The 20,639-nt window shown below is 37.6% G+C and overlaps 1 protein-coding gene across 3 annotated transcripts in view; it reads right to left on the minus strand.

The window, feature by feature from the left end:
* Nucleotides 1–20,639, minus strand: part of gtdc1 (glycosyltransferase-like domain containing 1) — a 40,505-nt gene continuing 19,866 nt past the window's right edge. For all 3 annotated transcript variants that reach the window (XM_042731170.1, XM_042731171.1, XM_042731169.1), the window contains exons 5-11: nucleotides 13,132–13,227; nucleotides 12,830–13,018; nucleotides 6,387–6,496; nucleotides 5,371–5,515; nucleotides 1,999–2,069; nucleotides 1,586–1,677; nucleotides 1–881 (exon numbers count right to left, since the gene is read on the minus strand). In XM_042731170.1, the coding sequence (XP_042587104.1) occupies nucleotides 780–881; nucleotides 1,586–1,677; nucleotides 1,999–2,069; nucleotides 5,371–5,515; nucleotides 6,387–6,496; nucleotides 12,830–13,018; nucleotides 13,132–13,227 (805 nt within the window). In that variant the 3' untranslated portion in view covers nucleotides 1–779. The remainder of the gene's footprint in view (nucleotides 882–1,585; nucleotides 1,678–1,998; nucleotides 2,070–5,370; nucleotides 5,516–6,386; nucleotides 6,497–12,829; nucleotides 13,019–13,131; nucleotides 13,228–20,639) is intronic.

Genomic DNA, 20,639 nt, shown 5'->3' on the forward strand with positions numbered 1-20,639 from the left:
TCAGAAAGTCCGCAGCTTTATTGAGAGAATGTCTGATAATAAAGGAGGAATCCTTCAATACCTCTTGCAATAAAAGTCAGACCTCTTTTAATAACACATATGTTGGCAGGCCTGAAGTGGGCCGTGTGATTGTGGCATTGCCGTGATGTGAAAGCAGACACTTACATCTTTATGGAAAATCTGACAGGCCATTGTTAGTTTGCCCAGATTTTACATTTTGCAAAAACATATAAATAGCTAGTTACCATGCCCCCTTAATTATGCAGCGGGTTCCCGGTTGCAACGTACAGCCAGATCTCCGACGCAAGGAAAATAAAAGAACCATATTTAGATTCAACCACAGTCCTGGGGAAGCCTTGCATCAACCTTTACTGAGCCTCGGGGGACTTTGTCACAACCTGGCAACCTCAGGTGGAGCGAGAGCCCACAAAGTTTCAAGCCGCAACTTGGCTGCCGCTCTGTCGGAGTGGGAACCGAAGACTCCAGAATTCCAGGCTGGAGTCCTCCGGCACAAAGGATAAAAATGGATATGAACCGAAATATGAGGTGGGCCCGCCTAGGCGCAACACGAAAGCGGTTTCAGGTTTTTCGATTGTTCTTTTTTTTCCATTAACCACAAATATAAAATTGCTTTTTTCCGGCATGAGAACATTAAAATCACATATACATGTTTTTCTTAAATAATAGCAGAGAGGAAGAGAGGATTTTCCGGGTCATACTGTAAACACTCTTTCACAATTAAGCTGGAGTTTAAATCAATGTATTTCTTGGGGGTCACTTCATGACATGTGCTCCTCTGTTAACATCCTGTCACTGTCGGCTCCCAGGAGAGATCTGAAACTGTCCCCCAGAGTGTCCCAGGAGAAAGTGTGGAGGTTCACCTAGGAAAAATAGAGTCAGAGAGTAAAGGGCAAAAAGATGGAAAAAGCAGACAACAGTGACAGAATTAGAATTCTATTGTTTTATGATTAGTTGAGCAGTGGCTCCCAAATGGGTTTGCTTCAGGATGGAAATTTGTATAAAATTTATGGCCCCAAAAAAAGTTTTAAATCAAACATTTAAATTTATATATTAAATTAGTTGTTATTATTATGAAATTAATTGTATATGTATATTTAATGTAGCCTGTTTTAAATGTTCTTTTTTTTTTGGCATTAAAACTTCTATATGTGGCAAATTTGTAGAAAAATACAGTGGATGTATGACCTTTGACCTCAACAACAAAATAATTAGTAAGCATTTTCTTTTCCAGTGAAAAATATATTTAACTGACTATTTAGCTAACAAGCAAGATTATGGAGTTGAATATTTGCATGTAGCATTGATTTTTTCTCTCAGACTTGCGACCCCACCAGTTAATGGCTTTTATCGATCTTGTTGTACCTCTACAATGGAATAAAGAGCTCAGCTTTAGCACAAAAGAATTTAGGCTACATTTTAGATTTCTGATTACTAGTCATGTATTAGCATCGTGGATGCATGTTTATTCACAGTATTTTATGACTAAAAAGCACTAAACATGTTAGAATTCTCTGTAGGAGTCTTTGCGGTTGATTTGATTCCCATCAAAATTAACACTGTTTACCTGATTAACATGGTGTCTGACTAAATGTGGACGCTTGCAGAAGTCTTGTAGTCTTTTACACAGCTGTTCAGGTGTCGAATACAGATATGTTGCTACAAGAGGAAAATACATATTTGATAAGTCAGAAACCTCAAAGAGCAGATGAGATCGCAGGCACTTTCAGCATTAAAAATTCAGCTGACACCATGCTGCGTGATGCTGTACATTATTGAACTGTGGTTATATTTACTTATTTATATACAAATGCCAGAATGGTTTATGGCAAATTCTTCGATTGTGCTTTAAGATGAATAAGCCATTATATACAGAAGTTGAACATAGCAGCTTTGCCTGTGACAATAAATCTTCTTTTGCAAATGAAATTGAGCTAGGCAAATCATGAAAATGAAAGATTTTTTTTTTTTTTTTTTTACCAGGGAATATTTCAGGATAGACCAAAGCCTTCGGACACAGAGGGTAACAACCACAATGGACCGCTTCCAACCTGAAAGAGAAGATTTATGTCATTTAAGATTCAGTTCATACAGTCATAGTGCATCAGGACTGTACTGACCAAATGTATTGAAATGACTTGGATGCATTTCCCCAATTAGCAATTTCTAAAAGAGCACCATGGAAGTTCAGCGCTATAAAGCTGACCATTATTGAAGAAAGCCATCGTAACTGGCTGAGCGAAGGTGATTTTTCCAACCTATCACCCGCCTCAGTATCATGTACTTCACCTTGATCAAGATCAACCGTTACACACAGATCAAAGCATTTCAAATCATTTTACTAATTCAAATACCTAATGAACTCTTGTAATGCTACCTCATAACTATGGCATAGTTTTACACACTATCTCATGCTTTTAGTTCATCAAATAGTTCAATCTAGGGCAAACTTTGCTCCCAACTGATTCAACTCATTTGAACCCCTATTGCTGGCAGTGGAAATGACCGGCTGTTTAAATATTTTGTAGAATGAGTATTAATATTTAATGAGTCTATCCATCTCTCCCTTCACCATCAGATCCTCATCTCATTTCCCATGCTAAAACCATGCATATTTTAATATCCGATTAGCCCTCTGCCATTCACGGCTGAAATTTCAAAATTCTGATTGAGCAATGGGACAAATCTCCTCGAACAATCCTGTGGATTTGGAAAACCTCTCAGAATCGCAAAGTTGCATTTCAAAGTGGTTTGTATTGTTACATATTTAATGGTCAATTGTTAAACCTTCAGATCTGTAACATAGGAGAACAAAGAATACTTCTTTATGTCTTTTTTTATTTATTTTTTTTTTTTTTTGAGCGCAATCCTGCAGTTGCAGGAATCATGGATCAAGCAGTTTTGGTTAAAGGTGGGCAACATATCTGACCTCACATGCTTTCTTGCATCTGTCTGCACCTTTGTGTACATTTTTTTCACATGTGATAAATCTTCAATTTAAAATTAGTTCAACTTAAAAACAGATCTTGATACCCCTGTATTCTGAATAATCTAGTCATCAAAAGCCAGCAGACGCATGCTAACAAGTCCAATGCATTCTCTATTCGCACAAAAGCAATAAAACATCCACTTTTATTCACAACTCTTTATTTCAACAAATTATAAACCAGTTGGAAGAAAAACAAAAAAAGAACACATCACCTATAATTTCTCTACAAAGGAAAAAGCAAAACAAAAGCACAACAGTCACGGTCCTTGAGCAAACACCAGAAAGTGAAGGTTTAGTGTAGTATTACCTACTCTGCAACGTCAACATCCCCTTCCCTGATCAAATTTACAGTGAACACAGTAAATCAAAGTCGCTCGGCTGGAGTCTATGACAGCCCGTCGTATGAAACTGATTAAGGTCAGTTCCATGTCAATGCAGTTAATGTGTGAGCGTGCAAATGCTTATCGGGCTTTTCATCTCAAATATAATTAGGCGATCATTCTGCTTGGCTGCCTTACTGTTTTTCTGGAGGGCACGGATGGGCGTCTGCTGACAATTAATCAGATTAGGCTAATTTCCACAATAACGAGGACAGAACACGGTGGAGAAAAGTCCCCTTGCGTGGTGCAGAGTTGACCAATGAGAAGCAAGTACTGATCGGCAAAAGCATTTGAGCAGGTGATTCGAGTTCCGAGGTCTTACGGCCTCTTTCTCATGTCATCAGTCCTTTGTAGCAAAATTGATTTAGAAAGTGGATGTTTCTTCAACTCCAGGCACTTTTATGTCCTAGGGTCTGATTTTTATTAAAACGAAGAGATTTGAACTTGTTTTCTTTCTTTCTTTCTTTCCTTTTTTTTGTTATATGGAGGCCTCATTAAAACTTGTCTCAGAAACTTTTTATCATTTCTTCATCAGTTATTTTTATACTTTTTAATTGTATTGTGTAAAGATTTTATTGTTTTACCCTTGTCCCAGACTTGTATTAAAACATATCATAAAATTAATCCAAATATTTAATGTAATAAATCTAATAAATTATTTAATTGTACAGGATTTCAAATCAAGTTGTAATTAAAGCTGTTCAACAATGCAATTGTGAACTGTGAATTCAATTGCATGTATTTATGGTACATAATAAACTAGCTATTAGCATTTTTTTTTTTTTTTTATCACATAATGTTAGTAGAATTTTAACACTTTAGAACACTTTGGAACACATTCACTATTAACAGAGTTTTTCCCTCAGACTCCTAAGTACTGCTACATTGATAGTAAGTAAGGTAGTTGCAGTTTAGTTTGGCTCGGGTTAATGGATCTAGAATACTGTCATGCAGAATAAGTGTTTTTTAAGTACAAATGAACAGCCAATATGCTAGTAATATGCATGCTAATAAACAACTTGTTAATAGTAAACAGTGTTTCCTGATCTAAAGTGTTTTCATTACGTACATAAAAAAGACAATTCTCTAACTATGGTGTGCTCATAATTAAGGAACATCATAGCCTTAATTCCTCAAATGAGATGTTTTTTGAAAGTTAACCATTATTAAGAAAAGCTGACAGCAGGTGTTTGATCAGTGTTTGAACACACAGCTGAGGAGTCTCCTTATTCCTCCTCTCCACTGGACTTTGATCTAATGAAATCGAGAACAACTTCAGCCATATGTAGTAAGAGTCCCAGAGGGAGCGCGAGTCTAAACCGTTACCCCGCAAAGCAAAGGATGTTTCCATCCAATCGATATCACGGCTCAGAAAATTCATCAATGCTGTTATCTAATAGGATGTATACATTTAGCGTACAGAACAAGGATGAGTGAGTTCCCCAGTGTAGAACGAGCCGCTGCTAGTGCACTTGGGATCAGTGCTACCTTGGCCCTGGGCATTATCAAACAAACTCTTCAAAAGTCAAGCACAGGTGACTGAAGATATTGATCCAGGCGATGCTGAACACATCAAGGGTGGTGCTTTCAAAGGTCCCTCCAAAACACATGCAGTACCCTCCTGACAGTGAAACACCCCCCAGACAGAGAGGACAGGCCTCTGGGATTGAAAGCAACCTTACAATTACGCCATGAACTGTTTTTGGGCATGTTTGGGCTTTGGAGATTGACATGCTCAAGGTAATCCTCACGTTAAAATATGACATGATGGAAAATACTTTTTGCATCCACATTATAAAACAACCAGAATTGACTATGAAATCTAAATACGAATGACTAAATTCACCAATTTTTTTTTTTTTTTTTTTTTAAATTTCATAAAAATAGCAAAAAAACTTCTGCTAATAAACATAAATAAACCATTGTGGAGCCTTTCTGTTTGGAGAGAACATATTTCTGTGACAGACAGCAGATGAAACTCACATTGCTACTCCGAAAAACTCGTGCTTGGCCGTGGAAACGACGACATCTGCTTGGCACAGTGCTTTGAGGTAATCTTCCTTACTGGGCATGAAACCCCAGTGCTGGATGTGGTCAACCAACTGTTCTTTGGCTTCTGAAAAGATGTCTATAGTGGGAAGGAACGGAGAAAGGGACAGAAGCCTCAATATCGATGTGTAACGATTAGCGGAGAAAGGGACATTTAAAGTTTTGGTCATATTTTGCGAGGAGATGAAATAAGCAAGGTCATCATAAATTTAGACATAAAATGGAGAAGGGCACAAATAATCAATAATGTGATTCTATTAGCAAAATCAAAATAGATTAAAACCGTTTCAGTGTGATTGCCTTCCGAGCAATCGTAAACATAATTTCATAACATGAGCAACCTTTACGATCGGTTTATTTCTTTTGGTCCTGCAGCTGTTTATGCAGCGATATAAAAGTTTGCATCTCAATATAAGAGATTGTGTTTCCTGTAAGTCTAGCTTTGGCAGCGTTAGACTGTGTGGGCACATAAATGAAATGAACACAACACCATAAATACTCAAGACTGTCCGAAAGATATTAAAACATAATTGTCCACTAATGGGGAGTGTATTTTGCCAATGAAAATGTTGCCTGTGCGCAATAAACAGATGATCTTTGAACCTAAAGAGATGTACTTAACAAATTTGTTTCAAAGTTAAACATGTAATTACATTTGTGCATGACATCAGAGGTGTCATACAACTAAATCATTCTATTAAAAAGTAGGAACAGAAAGGTAAGTAAATAAAGCAAGCAGATTCTGGTGAGAATATATATATATATATATATATATATATATATATATATATATATATATATATATTATATATATATATATATATATATATAAATATATATGGCTAACTAACTGTAACATTTTGTCTAAAAGGACTGTTGTATAAAAGCAATATCACATTATAATTGTTTAATTATATCCCCGTCTCTAATCCCCACAGCACATGATGTACCTGGAACGTCAGCAAAGGTCTCTCCCAGGACAGAAACTTCAAAGCTCAGCTGTCGTTCTTTGAGTTTCAGTAAGGTCTGGAAGAACAGCTGTGGGTCTTTGTCATGTTCCCTTGAGCCAGACAGAGACACAGCAGAAACAAAACTTTATTTCACATTTGGAAACAATAATTTAATTACAAAGTAATTAGCTGCAGGAAAGTAACAAAAATATTACCAAAAGAGAAATCAAAAATAAAGTGCAGAAAAATAAAAACCACTACCCGTCATATTTAACATTTAATCTTATAGCTGACAGTCATCACAAACCATTTCATAGACGAGTCAACAATATGCATACTGTAGTATGTCAATACCAAGTAAGAAAAGAACATAAGTATTAAATATATATATATATATATATATATATATATATATATATATATATATATATATATATATATATATATATATATATATATATATATATATTTTCTTTTACATAAGACATGTCTAGGTTTAGGTTTATGATTTAATTACGTGTAAATGGAATCATCCTCAGCTGTTTCTTGAAGGTTGTGATGATCTCAACAAATAAAATTATAAATAAAACAACTTTAATGTGAAGCTGAATATACGGAGAGAGTTTTGTTTAGTAAGCAGTGTTGCCAAGTCTGCATTTTTCCCCCCTGGAATTGGGCTACTTTTACACTTTTGATGCAGGTTTTTTAGTCTGAGGGTTAAAGGGATCTCTGCCCCCTCAGAAAGCAATTTTGATGGGGACCCCGGATGGAGAGGAAAAATAAATAAATAAATAAGCTAGTTTTGTTTCACAGACCTGGCAACCCTGTTAATAAGTGAACTTCAGCTTTGACAAAAATTACATTTAGTATCTTTATTTAACTAATGCTTTTATTTTTGCAACCAAAAATATCCAGACAGATTTTGTAACCAAAAGCCTATTTCCATTTGCATTGATTCCTTTTATTTATTTACTTTTTTTTTTAAATGACCTTTTGTATGTTTACCCATATGTTCAGATGTTATTGTAGAAATAACACAAAACATACTGAGAAAATGTAAAAACCTGTGATGTAATTAACAAACTTTGATAAAATTTCAGTGTTTGACATTTTCAATTTTGATTTCTCAGAAACGTTTATACAAATGGAAACGCTAATACAATTATTTAGATTTGAGGTGCGTGGTAAGAGTTCTGAAAGTTCCTCTTCGAATCCCGGCTCGTATACCTTAATTACACATCTGAAGCTGAGGCCACATGTTCTGTCACTGTGATCCAGCCAGGCCGCTGATTGCTGGTGTGCTTCCATTAAAGTTCTGAGCGTAGCCAAGAGATCTGGTGAGCAGCTTCACAGCGATCACTGGCAATGTTTCATTACCTCAAAACTAGTTCACTCTGAAGTCTGAAGTGTGCCTTTAAATCCAAAGCACACTTTACAGGTTTTAATAAGATTAAATTAGGAGTACTTCAAATAATGTTTTATTAAATTTTACACTATGAAAAGCTCAGTGAGTATTCTTTCCCAGTCATATGTATACATAAAATAAAATACAAATTGGTATTCTCGATTGTTAATTGTTTCATGATTATTTTAGGTTTTGATAAAGTGTGTCTAATATGTTAGGGCAGAAATAACACACTTTCCATCAACTGACCACAATCTTTCTATTAAAAAAAGTAGGTGCACAAACCCCTCAGTGCATTTCATCCATTGCGAGACACATCCCCAATTCTATTCTGCAGTCAAAAAGACTAGCATAGCTAACCTACATGCTAACAACACATCTGATGAAGAAGCTTCCCTCTGAATACAACGACCCTCAACGCACGTGTTTGAAATCCTTCTCTTTGGCCCAAACTGCGTGCCTGAAGTCCTTTCAAAACCCTGACAGTCGAGTGGTGATCCATGCGGCTCATCCTCTTGATAAAGCGGAGGTATGTTACCGAACAACGGCCTTACAGAGCTCATACACATCGCACAAAAGAGGCTTTGACAAATCTCTGAGCTCGTCAGCACTGCCTTTCTGTATACTGTCTGAGAAAGAGCTCTCTTCACAAAAATGACGATGCTGAAGGTCAAAAACAATTACCGGGGCAGAAGCGCTTTGACAAAAGACACCTCCCACTTGGGTGGAATCTCCTTGGATGAGGTATTAGTGAGGGCTTATTTCCTCTCATTTCCGGTTCTTTTATGTTGCCTTTCCCCCATGGCTTGACGTTGATTCCCTCATTAATTTTGCAGCCTCTTTGATTCGCTACATTGTGGATGTGATTGCTACCTCCTCTGGACTAAGACTGGTTGACCTGCGGGGAGGTGACATGGCGACTGCAGGGATGCCTATTACCCGGCCTGTCAGTCTAGTAACTAAAACAGCCTTCATGTGGCCGTGATGCCTTATTTCCTACTGACAGCATAGCGGAGGGTTAATTAATATGTCAGTTATGTTATGCAGGGATTGCTGGGGCTCAACGTGTCTCTCAAGCTAAAACTGGAAGAGAGGAGACCCGAACAGATGCACGTAAACATGAGTTCACTAACATGCACTCGCAGCACTCGGCACTAATGCAGATTAATAAACATACAACACAAACATATTAGTGATTAATTATTAGAAGCTTTTCTAGGAGCTACACTTAAGGGGCATTTTAAATGCAGATGTTAATGATAGATGGCAAACTTACAGATGACCCAGATAAAGTTTGGGAAGATGATACTGCTAGTATGAGGAAAACAATCAGAAAAACAATCCAGATGTAACTTTCTAAGCAGCATACATAATTAAATAAATATATTTTCTTTATTTATTATAAAATTTGTATTAAATATATTATTCAGTTATTTAAAAATTGAATTGAATTAAATGAAATTGTACACACTCCACCATTCAACAGTTTTAGGGTCCATAAAAGCAGCTTCACAGCGATCACTTGGCAATGCTTCATTTAGAAAGAAGTCTCTTGAGGCTGCACTTATTTGATCAAAAATATAGTAAAACAGTAATACTGTGAAATATTTAAAATAACTTTTCTGTTTTAATATATTTTAAAATTGTATCCCTGTAATGGCAAAAAAAGCTAACATGCAGATTTGGTGCTCAAGCTGTGATACTTATTTCAGGATTCTTTGATGAACAGAAAGTTCAAAAGTTTGAAATATAATTTTGTAACATCACACATTTCTTTACTGTCACTTTCTATTTATGACACAATTCAATGCATCCTTGCTTACTTGCTTATTTAAAATAATTTATAAAAAAAAAAAAAAAAAAGAATAAATGAAACTTTTGATTGGTAGCGTATATGTCCAAAAGTTTTCTCTTTTTTTTTAACAGTCATAAATATGTCTTACTTCCCAATACTAAAATGGGGGTTTTTCTTACCCTTTGACCTCCGAGTGCAATGAGACAGAAACCAAATAAAACAAATACGAAAAAAAGGGTTCTGCAGGGACCCTGCGAATCCTCATTAGCAGTCATCCGGTACCACTTAAAAGAATATGATCCTCTCATTTAGACAGCTATGATTAAATATTCCCCTTTAAGTCGCACCCATGAGGTGCATGTTTTAAAATTCAAACTCTATTTACTGCAAAAGCATGACGTTAAAGGATTCAAATCAGAAGGAAGCGAAAGGGCTAATTAATGGGGCTCTTGAAAGCCCAGGATTCGGTTATCTGGGGATTGATTAGGGTCAGCTGAAAATAGCAGAGGCAAAGCCTCCGGTAAAACAAGACAAAACAAACCATGACCGTGTCGATCGTTCTCACCGCTCCTCCACAGGGAGGGGTGGTTGGTGGTGGTGTTATTATGGGGGTATATATATATGTGTGGATGTGAAAATGTATGGGCTGATGTCTTTGGTTACATTCTGACTGTCAGTAAACGACTTGTTTTCCAATTCTCTACTCTAACATGACCCTGATTCATTAGTTTTAATTGTGTGCAAACATCAAAAGTCAAATATTTTCTGGAATTCTGCCTTTGCTCGGGTTTAAATCCTTTGTGCCGTTTTCAAGATTCCAACATATCATGTCCTTCCAAGCGCCATCCCTCTCTAATGGGGGTCTCGGCAGCACAGCTCTGGCGATGAGCAGGGCGCAGGAGGAGTTGTGGAACCAGTCACGATGCTTGCCAGCACAGCGTGGTGATGCGTCAGTGCCTGCGTCTTTTTTACTTGGTCATTAGTGCCTGCTGCACAGTCTGGGAGGAACGAGAGATGCACAAATGTGTCTGGATTTCAAGACAAGCCACAGAAGAAAAAGTAAAAAAAAACATTGCATAATTGCGGAGAATGATCGCCTGGAAGGCAAAGGTCCAGCAGAGAGAAAGCCCATGCCAGGCCATGTGTCTTCTCTGCATTTTTTTCTTTTTTTGAAAGAACAAGGTTGAAAAACAAGGTTGCCCTCTTAGGTAAATGGGCTTTTCAGAAGCAAATTTAAGCCCTCATCACATGCACCTGCAAACAGCTGCCCTCTCTGACCATACGCCCCGGTCAGCGCCTGCAATAAGACAGTCCTGTAATCCAACGGATGAAGACCTATCCAGGCCACATGGAGATTAACAATCTGCAACCAGTGATGATGACAAAAAGAGAGGCTGGAAAAAAAGGAAAAAGGATGAAATGGGACACACTGTCAGAGATAATCCAAACCCCTTCTTATTTTTCCAGCAGCTCTCGCCCTGTGTAAATCCCAATTTAACTCGGACCAAAGCCAACGTTTATGAGGCACGGATGTTAACAGCGCTAATCCATCTGTGTTTTGCTCAGTTTTGAAGAGATTACACAATGGCTGCTTTTGTTACTGATACAAGAGTAGGTGAATGACAGATACATAACAAACAAACATCACAAAATCCCTGTGCCAGCATCAAACTTCGACACCGGTGGTCTTTACGGTTGTTAATCTGGTTTATGGGTGTTTTTTGGTAAGGAAACATGTCGTTGCTGCCAAGAGATGAGCAAAGAGTCATGGGAGAAATATGTGGCTTGAGCAACAGTTATTTTTTTTCTCAGCCCATGGCAGATGAGGTAGAGATACAATGCTGTTTGGTTTCCACTCATGCCAAGAGGAGGTCTAAAATATGGGGAGTGGAAGATATTTAAACTTCAACAAAAACCACAGAGCAATCCTGCGGGCAATAAAATATTTTCTCATCCCTCCCCCATTGGTCCCTGTGAACAAAACTCAGCGACACAGACATTTTCTGCTGTTGCCGTCTCTGCAGTTGAGGTTCTGTTCGTACAAACTTTTCAAACTTTTTTTTTTTAAAGGAATCAAACACCGATGTCACTGATAATATTCTAACAGTGGCTTTCACCAAGATTGAATTTGGGAAATAATGAGATGATGCTGAAATATATTACACAAGCATCCAGGGGGTCGGTGAACACGTTACACACTTAGGACTGCTTCGAACCAGTGGTCTATATATGCGTCTTGTACCAAAACAAACATGTTATCCATTTTCCATGCCTCTGCCGTACTGTCAAACAATTCCCTGGACAATCAAAAGCAAATAACTCACAGAATGGCAGCTGTATTACAGGTTAATGTTTGAGGCGCTTTCATGGCGCACATGTTTGAAGTCTGCTGAGAAACAAGGTCCTCAAATTATATTTCTGTGTGAGTGCATTGTTTAGTGGGAACAGTAAAAGCAAAGCAAAAAAAAAAAAAAAAAAAAAAAAAAACACTCTATGGATCAAAAATTATTTCTGCATGAAAATGATCAACAGTCATCTAGATTCTGCTGTTTTTACAATTGTATGATATAGTGTCACTTTTATGTTGGACTGATGGATTGATTTGAAATAAAATTAAAATGACTTTTTTGTTAAATATCACTTAAAACATAGAAACTTTTTATGATGCCTTAGTCATTTATTTTTTGCAACTTTTCAGATGCATTTTATTGTTATACCCTTATCTCAGATTTTCAATCTTGCAAAAGTTAATGGAAAAATAAAAATTTAAACTGTGATTTAGAAACAAAGAGATAAATAATTATAAACAATTTAAATATTTATTTGTGTTAAAATTTTTAACCAAATTCATAAAAGTCTGAAATTTGTGTGTATTCAAGTATGAAAAAATGCAAGGAAACTTAAAAAAAAAAAAAAAAAAAAAAAAAAAAAAAAAAGAGTCATCCATTTTATGGCAAAAAAAGTTCTGTCATTCAACCACAGAATGTTATCAAACTCAAATGATGCTACAGTGTTTGTTTTAACAAATTATATATATATTGCAAGTCCACAAGATCTGAAGAAACTGAAACTCCTTGTAATTATAAATGAAGAAACTGTCAGTTTAAAAAAAAAAAAAAGAAAAATGAAAAGAATGAGTGAAATATTAAAAGTATTTTGTTAAATCAAAATTTCCATAAATAAATGCATGTTAAGGGAACTCTTGATGAATAAATGTTTCTAATGTTATCATGAAGGTCCTACCAGCGATGTGGCCAGACTATGTGGAGTGGCTGAAGACTCCCTCTCTCATCGCCACTTGGACGAGACACAGGCTGAATCTGCAACGTCTCTTGACGTGGTGTGACACTCATGGGCTCCAGGGACTGCTGCGGTCCTGCCACACTGACAATCTTCTCAGGTGGCGCCGAGTCTATTGTGAGCTCTGGACAACTGCAGGGGTTTATTATAATGTACTCATGGTCACTTTTGTCATAATTTGTCAAGAAGCAATCTTGGTCATTTTGTTGCATAAATAGTCTTCAGTGCTACAGTGCATTCATTACCTTGGAGCTGATGATTGAACGTGGCTTTGAGTAGCCGGAGCATGGATATCATCACACCGCACTGAATGCCTGAGACGCTTGTGTGCAGGGAGGAATCTGAGGACGAAAGGGAAAAAGCCCAATAAAACAACATCAGAGAAACTATGGAAAAACTATTTAAAAAAAAAAATAAAAAAACACACTATGACTGTAAACACATTCCTAATTCGAAGATGTTTTTCCTCTAACCTTCGTTGATTTCTATAATGAAAAACAACATAAGGAGCAAAATATTCATAGGCAACACCAGTCAGAACATTACATGTTTGAGCAAAATAAACAAAAAAGGTAACTAAAACCACATTTTAAAAAAGAAAAAAAGGGGCCTCATGTGGCATTTCTCTCTCCTTGGTCTTAAAATATGTCGAGCACACAACCGGACTGATTCTGGATCCACGACGAATATTACAAGTTAAGGAAGTTAAAACAAGTCACATTTTCACATAATCCACCACCAAAAGCAATCTATAAAATGCAGAAAGCACTTTCTCTGTTTTCTGTGACTGCACAGCCCATGCGCTGCCTCCACAGCACCGCAAATCCTAACTATAGGTTGTGTGATGGACGCGAGCCAATTAGCTGCTTGAGAGTGAGATTATTATTTTTTGCAATTGAAGCAGAAGCGAAGGCACTGCTTAAATTTTAAATAGCCTACCTTGCACTCCCTTAAGTGAGCATTATAAAATGGCAGATATATGGGACTACCTTTAGTATGGTATGAATAAGTCCAAAAAAGTCAAAACATTTACAAAAGCAGTTCAAGATACAATATAATTGTCCAAAGATTAATGAGCAGATCATTAACAGCAAACACTAGGCTGCTGATGCAAGATACCATTACTGAAAGATCTTCATTCATTTAAAGCGTTTTTTTTTTTTTTTTTTTTTTTTTTTTAAACAAATAATTTTACATTGCTAGTCTGTAACAAGGTACATTTGGATAAAATAAAATAAAATAAAATAAAATAAAATAAAATAAAATAAAATAAAATAAAATAAAATAAAATAGTACAGATTATTAAACTGACTTGAATAAAGTAGATATCATAAGTGGCACTATATGTGTATTTTGGTGAGCCAAAAGTCTTTGTGGTGTAGGGAAGCAATACAACATGACGAACTACTAACCGATTTAGCACAACTTCCCACAATATGTTTATAATATACATGGATCCTTCCAACCAAGTGCTGGAGAACTCATCGACTTCAAAACAAAGGGGGCTGTAAAGGCAGTCGAGTGTAAAGAGAGTTTCTCTCTGAGTTACATACAGATGGCCGCCTTGACTCACCACAATGTTGGGTGTAGTTCTGCCGCCCACTTTTTCCGAGTTAGTTGTGTACCGGTCATAAATGATTATACGAGAAGAGAAAGCAAAAACTTTTTTTTCCCCTCTGTTCTCATTGGTTCTTTATCTTCTCAACTGTGTTAAGAGGATTTCCGGGTACAGGACACAAGCGTGCATATGTTTGAGCATTTTTACTGCACTTTCATCTAGATGAAAACAAGTTCGGGAAGCGTTAGTCAAATCCAGATAGGTAAATTGTGGTTTGAATGGAAGAACCTTCAAAGAAAGCTGTTAAAGCCACAAAATAAACGTCCGCAGAGCATTCGCCGTTCACTCTTTTGAAGTTGTCACTTCAGACGCACTGCTCTAATCCCGTATCCATTTCAGTAAATATGCATTCAGCAGCAATCAATGGCCAGCCAAATATGAAACGGTGCCATTATTATTCTCGAAACGTCCCTGAGAAAGACAGAGTATCAATGAGAGCAGTCACTCAACAGTTCACCTCCATTAGATTAGCCATTGATAAAAGTGCCAGGGAAGAGTTTCGCAATGGATGAATTAACTAACAGATGTGGACAGGAGAGCCAGGCTACATAAAGCTGCACTAAAGAGATGACAAGAAGGTGGTTGCGGCAAGGTATGAGCGATGGAGCTGCCTCACAAGCTGGGAGGAAAATTTCATTTCGAGGGCCATTTTGAAAATTACATGAGGAGGTTTTGACTAGGCAATAAAAACAGCCGTGTCCACCGACAGGAGAGGGAGAATGCCACCAATTAGCTTATTTATAAATCAGGCGCAATTTCAGTGATGACTTTTACCTTGCATTTGATTAAATGTGAAAGGATGGTTGGGGAAAAGAGGGAGGAAAGAAAATCAAAGTCAAAAATCATTTCATCTAATTTCCTTTATTGGCAATAATCACAAGCGGTCTCTTTTTCCCAGGCTAATGAAAAATTCCATTGATCTTGAGGTTGGCCGTTGCGACGGCTCAGAAGTGGAGAGAGCTACATGTGAGACGTGCAAACGTTCTCCAGCAGTTTGGGCAGTTCTTCTGGGAGCCTCAAGACAGCTTAAAGGAACTGGGTTTATTACAAGTTAAGCTTAATGGGCAACATTAGTTCCATAATGTTGAATAACACCAAAAAAAAAAAAATTGACATGTTGTTTTAAAAATAAATAAAAAGTTGTTACAATGAGGCACTTGTAGGCTACATCTGAAACCTGAGAAATGCTGCCTTCGGAGGATGCATTCCAAGGTAGGAAGGCATCAAGGCACGTCCGAATTCAGTGTTAGTTTCAGTTCCTGTCTCCTGAGATGCCTTCATCTGGCCGATTATTGAAGGCAGCATAGATGTATCCTTCACTGCCTTTGATATCCCACAATCCTGTGCGTCCCATTCTGTGACAGTTAAGCCAAAAAATAAAGATGGCATCTGAAAGTTGCGGTCGGTGCTCAGTTTGTGTGTAAATGTATGTTTTTGATCAACGTTTTCCACTTTTTATGTCATTTCTAGCGAGAAATTAATATTGCAGTAATTAAATATCCACATAGTTATAACCAAAGCTTTCTATATTTTGCTGTAGATAATTTAACCATTACTCTGCCTCAGAAGCCTGTCCAAAATCAGTTTCATGAGGTGCCTTTTTGCAAAAACGCTGCCTGCAAAGTCATTGCCTGTTTTGGTGTAGATGATTTAAGCATTATTCCTAAGTTTTCGGATGCAGCCATAATTAAAGTAAACAATGCCAGGGCTAAGTCCATTTTTATTTTTATCTATTTTTAAATTTTTGATTATTACTTATTTCTATTCTTTGAATTGTAGAGTTGTTCAAGATTGCCATTTTTATTTGTTATTTGCAGATTATGGCAAACATTTAACCTACTGAGTACACTACATTTTTGGCACAACTCAAGTTGGATCAAGATGCATCAAATGATAAAGTTGCATCAAAATTTACTACCATGACTAGAGCTTTTCTGGAATTTTGTTGACATGACTACAAAATTGAAAGACTGCATATACCTGCAAATAAAAAAAAATAAAAAAAAGAATTTACTACCAATTCTACTGCATTAGTGCCATATTAACAGGTATACTACTGTTCGAAATGCTGTGATCAGTAAGATTTTTATACATTTATAATGTTACAAAAGATTTAAATTCTAAATAAATGTTGTTCTTTTGAAATTGCTATTCAAAGACTAAAGTTGAAATTATTTTCTGTGGTAACATAAATTATACCACAAATTCTGTCGATTAAGCAAAACTTGTATTGAACCTGAAACATCCCTATAACACTCTCTGCCCACTGAGCAAAAGCAACTGATCATGCAAAGGTTTAATGCGGCCAAGTGTGTCATTTTGAAAGCACCGTCGCCAGCATTAGTCTCATCAGTGTGGGTGCTCTGTAGGGTGGCTTGACAGAGGTCCGGTATGATGGGCACAGGAGACCTGAAGAGAGCCTCTGAGATGTGGACAGAGAAGGTCATTACAGCACATTACCATCTACATTCATTATTACCAACTGACCTCATAGTCAAACGCCAAACTTCCTGCCCCAACTGTGGCACACATCCTGGACTTCAGTCCACTCGATATGACACTGAGAACGAAAATATCATACCTCTGATGGCCATGGAATGAGGACTCCAAATTTTAATGACAAAGACTGACATGCAGTACAGCTAAAGTAGGTCACAGGAGGTAACCAAACAGACGGCTAGTAGAGGTTTCCAGCGACACTATAGCCTTGCCCCATTTCCATTTTACGCAGATGATGGATATGATCACATCGGGTTGAGGAATGCGTAAGCGATGACAGACTTTCCGTATTATGTAATGTGCATATGGCTTACCAAATCTGACATAGAATGGGCAGATTTTGACACAACTGCACAAGCCATGACATCTGTCATGTGAAGCAGACACATAACAGCCTGATCACTTCAAACAAATCCTCGACAACTTAGTCCTCTACAAGCACATAGCTGTTCATCACATCTAACAATCATGTAGTATGATGTTAGATATTAGCAGTGGCAATGAATGCAATTTTTTATTTTAAACAGAGATAACTGTTTGCTTAATGGAAGATGGAGATGGAGGATGAAAGTTATAACAATTTGTGTGTTGTTTCTACAGAGACAGAGCTAAAGGCAACAACGCCCAGTTCTGTTTCAGTTACATTAATCTCACATGTGAGCTCATGTTTCTACAAATGTCTATACTTTGCTTACATGTTCTCTTCTTTTGTTAACACTATTGATGAAGCTGAGCAGGTGTTAGCATGATGAAAACTTCCTGTCTGAAGTGAATAGAGAACTCAAGTCTTTTTTCAGACAATGGCCAAATTCCAAAAGGCATTTTTGTTATTGTAAGTAATGCATTCATCCTACTTGGCACTTGGCAAAACTCTCAGTTTGCTCTTGCACACCAAAGGACTATATCAAAAGGAAAACATCCCTATCCTTAATGTGTTTTCCTATTTGTTCATTTTTACACATGGAGAGACAGAGATAAGTTGATTTTTAATGAAAAATTACAATTCTGTAATCTTTTTTTCTTCTTCTGTGGAACACAAAAGAAATGTCTCAGTATTTTCTCAGTATCCCCATATATATTGAAAATCACTGGTACACAGCATTGTTTGAACTGCCAATTTTTCAAAATATGTAATTTTATGTTCCACAGAAGAGAGTAAATCATACTTTGGAAAGACATGAGGGTGAGTAAATTATGACATAATTTTTAGCTTTGGGTGAACTTTCCCTTTAAAGACACAATCTGAAGATTTATTCACCACACTAATGACAGTAATCAGCAATAAGCATTTGATTTGCAAAGTACATTTCCCATTCAAAATGTAACAGTATCGTATTTCTTTGTATGGGGTGTTCCAAATCAGCCCCTATGAGACAGTAAAGCTCTGCACCCTTCAGTATCTTGAGTATTCACTTCAAATGCTCTGTAAGTGCTTTTGAAGTGAGCAGGGCATATCGATGCTCACTTTCAAAGGCTCTTTTGAGACTGGAAAATGTATACCTGGTAATATACTTGATTAGATATTCCCCCTTTGTCAAGAGCAAACAATCAAAGAAGGCCAATTTTTACTTGTGCTTTATAAATACCTGCGTGTCCTGATTACATCATGGCAAAACCTATGGCCACAAGCCAGCTGCTTGGGACAAATCTCAGAATCCAGAGGCTTTATCCTTGATTCATTCTTATTTATCACGGTTCGCTCCTAGCACTTGAAAGCACCATATGGACTCAATTGTGGTTCGTTCCTGGCACATGTGATCTGGAGATCAGACGCATGCCATACCTTTGGGCTTTACCATTGGATTATTTTCACAGGGCGCATTCTGAAGAGTCCTCGTGCCACAAGGATGAAGATCCCTTTTGAAAATGTCCTCCGAGCATGAGGTGGTTGGAATCCGATGTCAAAGAAACAAATGAGAAAAGGTGCCCACCAGATGTTTCACCGACAAGATTAAACGCTCAGCGGTTTGATTAAGAAAGCCCGTCTCCTCATCACCCCATCCTGCCCACATTAAGGCTTAAAAGCAATCAAAAAAAAGAGAGCGCTACAGGATGAGTAGCAAGACACATGAGGATTTGGAGCTCGGGTGCCAAGTGATGAGTTTCTGATCGCTGGTGGCCACTGACTCTTGTGATAATCAAGGCCTCCCCGGGAACCTGAGCAAGTACGTAAAGCAAAATTAGCAGAAGTTCAACATCACAAAAGCTTTTATTACTTATGCGTCTTTACAAAATAAGCTCACGTTGGGCCAGCAGTGAATTTTCCAAAACACTGGAACGGTTTCCTCAGCTGTTCAGGGATGAAATCACTGAATGAAGTCCACAACTCGATGTCCTACACACATTTCTACAAAAAACACCCACACGGTTCAATTAAATAATGTAACCCACACAACTATGAAGCCGTGGCACTGGTTTATGTAACAAGGTAATCGGCGTCTTTGATGCGACTTTATTACTTCGATATGGGACCGAGGCGCATAATTTCCACTGCGCTGTTCCCTTTGAACCGTTCTGAGACAATCTCTACAGCAGGATATCCTGCCATCTGCTTCAGTAACAGAATCACTCCACCAGTCAGTCATTGGCGGCAGGCTGCCGTACTGAGAGTCACATCCATGCCTTTGAACTGCTTTTTAAAAAGCAGCCAAATACCCTCTTTTCCCCACAAACTTTGAAAAGTAGCTTCAGTTATCTGTGCTGAGTTAAATGGGCTAATGAAAACCTGGTCCTCCTGACAACAAGATTCCTGTGATGGATTTTCCCCTCGATGAGCTTGATAGCACTGTGGTCCCCGTCTTAGGAGGAACTGTCATTGTTTTAGATCACAGCATTGGGATCAATACAGTGCTGGCCATCAATCTTAGAGCTCCGATTGGGTGCGTGGGACTTTCTGCAAACATCTGATGCCAGTTAAGTGCTATGGAAACCAAATTCACTCTTCTGCCAGAGCGGAGAACAATGGAAATCAGAGCAGCATTACATCTGAGTCCTTCCAGGAGTGTCTTTGTGATGTGGCGGTTCCGTAGGGCTGAAACTCTTGAAAGGACACCTGATTGTCATGTGACTTTATGCAAACATACCCAGTTGGCCTGTTGTGTTTTAATACAAAGACTAGCCTTTAATAGGGGCCACCAGCGTTGTGGATTGCGGTGATTGATGATGTGGTATGGCCTCGCTCAGCTGGACTCCTGCTCACTAGGGTCAATCGCGATTGAATTACGGCTATACGCAGAAAGCCAATTAATAAGCGAGGTCTGATGAAGTTGATCCAAAGGACACTGTGAGGGAATAGAAGCCTTTTAAAGAGAGATTTCTTTGAATTATGCTACATTCAATGAGATATTACAAAAGATGTTTTCATTCTGAGGTTACTTTTACCTTGTTTATTTTTCTCCATCGTTCTCCACTAAATGGGGACGGTGACTGCGGGCTAACCCTGTACTTTATTTACTTTAGTGGGAGTTTCCTTTTACTAACCATTATGGGCTGTCCTCTCATGACTATACATACTATATAAGTATTCTTGACATCTTGCAGTCTGTCTTTTGTTTTCCACACCATGTATTGTGAATATGGTATGGCAGTGCAGCCATATTTTCATAATTATACAAATCTGACTTCTTTTTTTGTTTG

Source organism: Cyprinus carpio, chromosome B9, assembly GCF_018340385.1.
Source record: "Cyprinus carpio isolate SPL01 chromosome B9, ASM1834038v1, whole genome shotgun sequence".
NCBI lineage: Eukaryota > Metazoa > Chordata > Actinopteri > Cypriniformes > Cyprinidae > Cyprinus > Cyprinus carpio.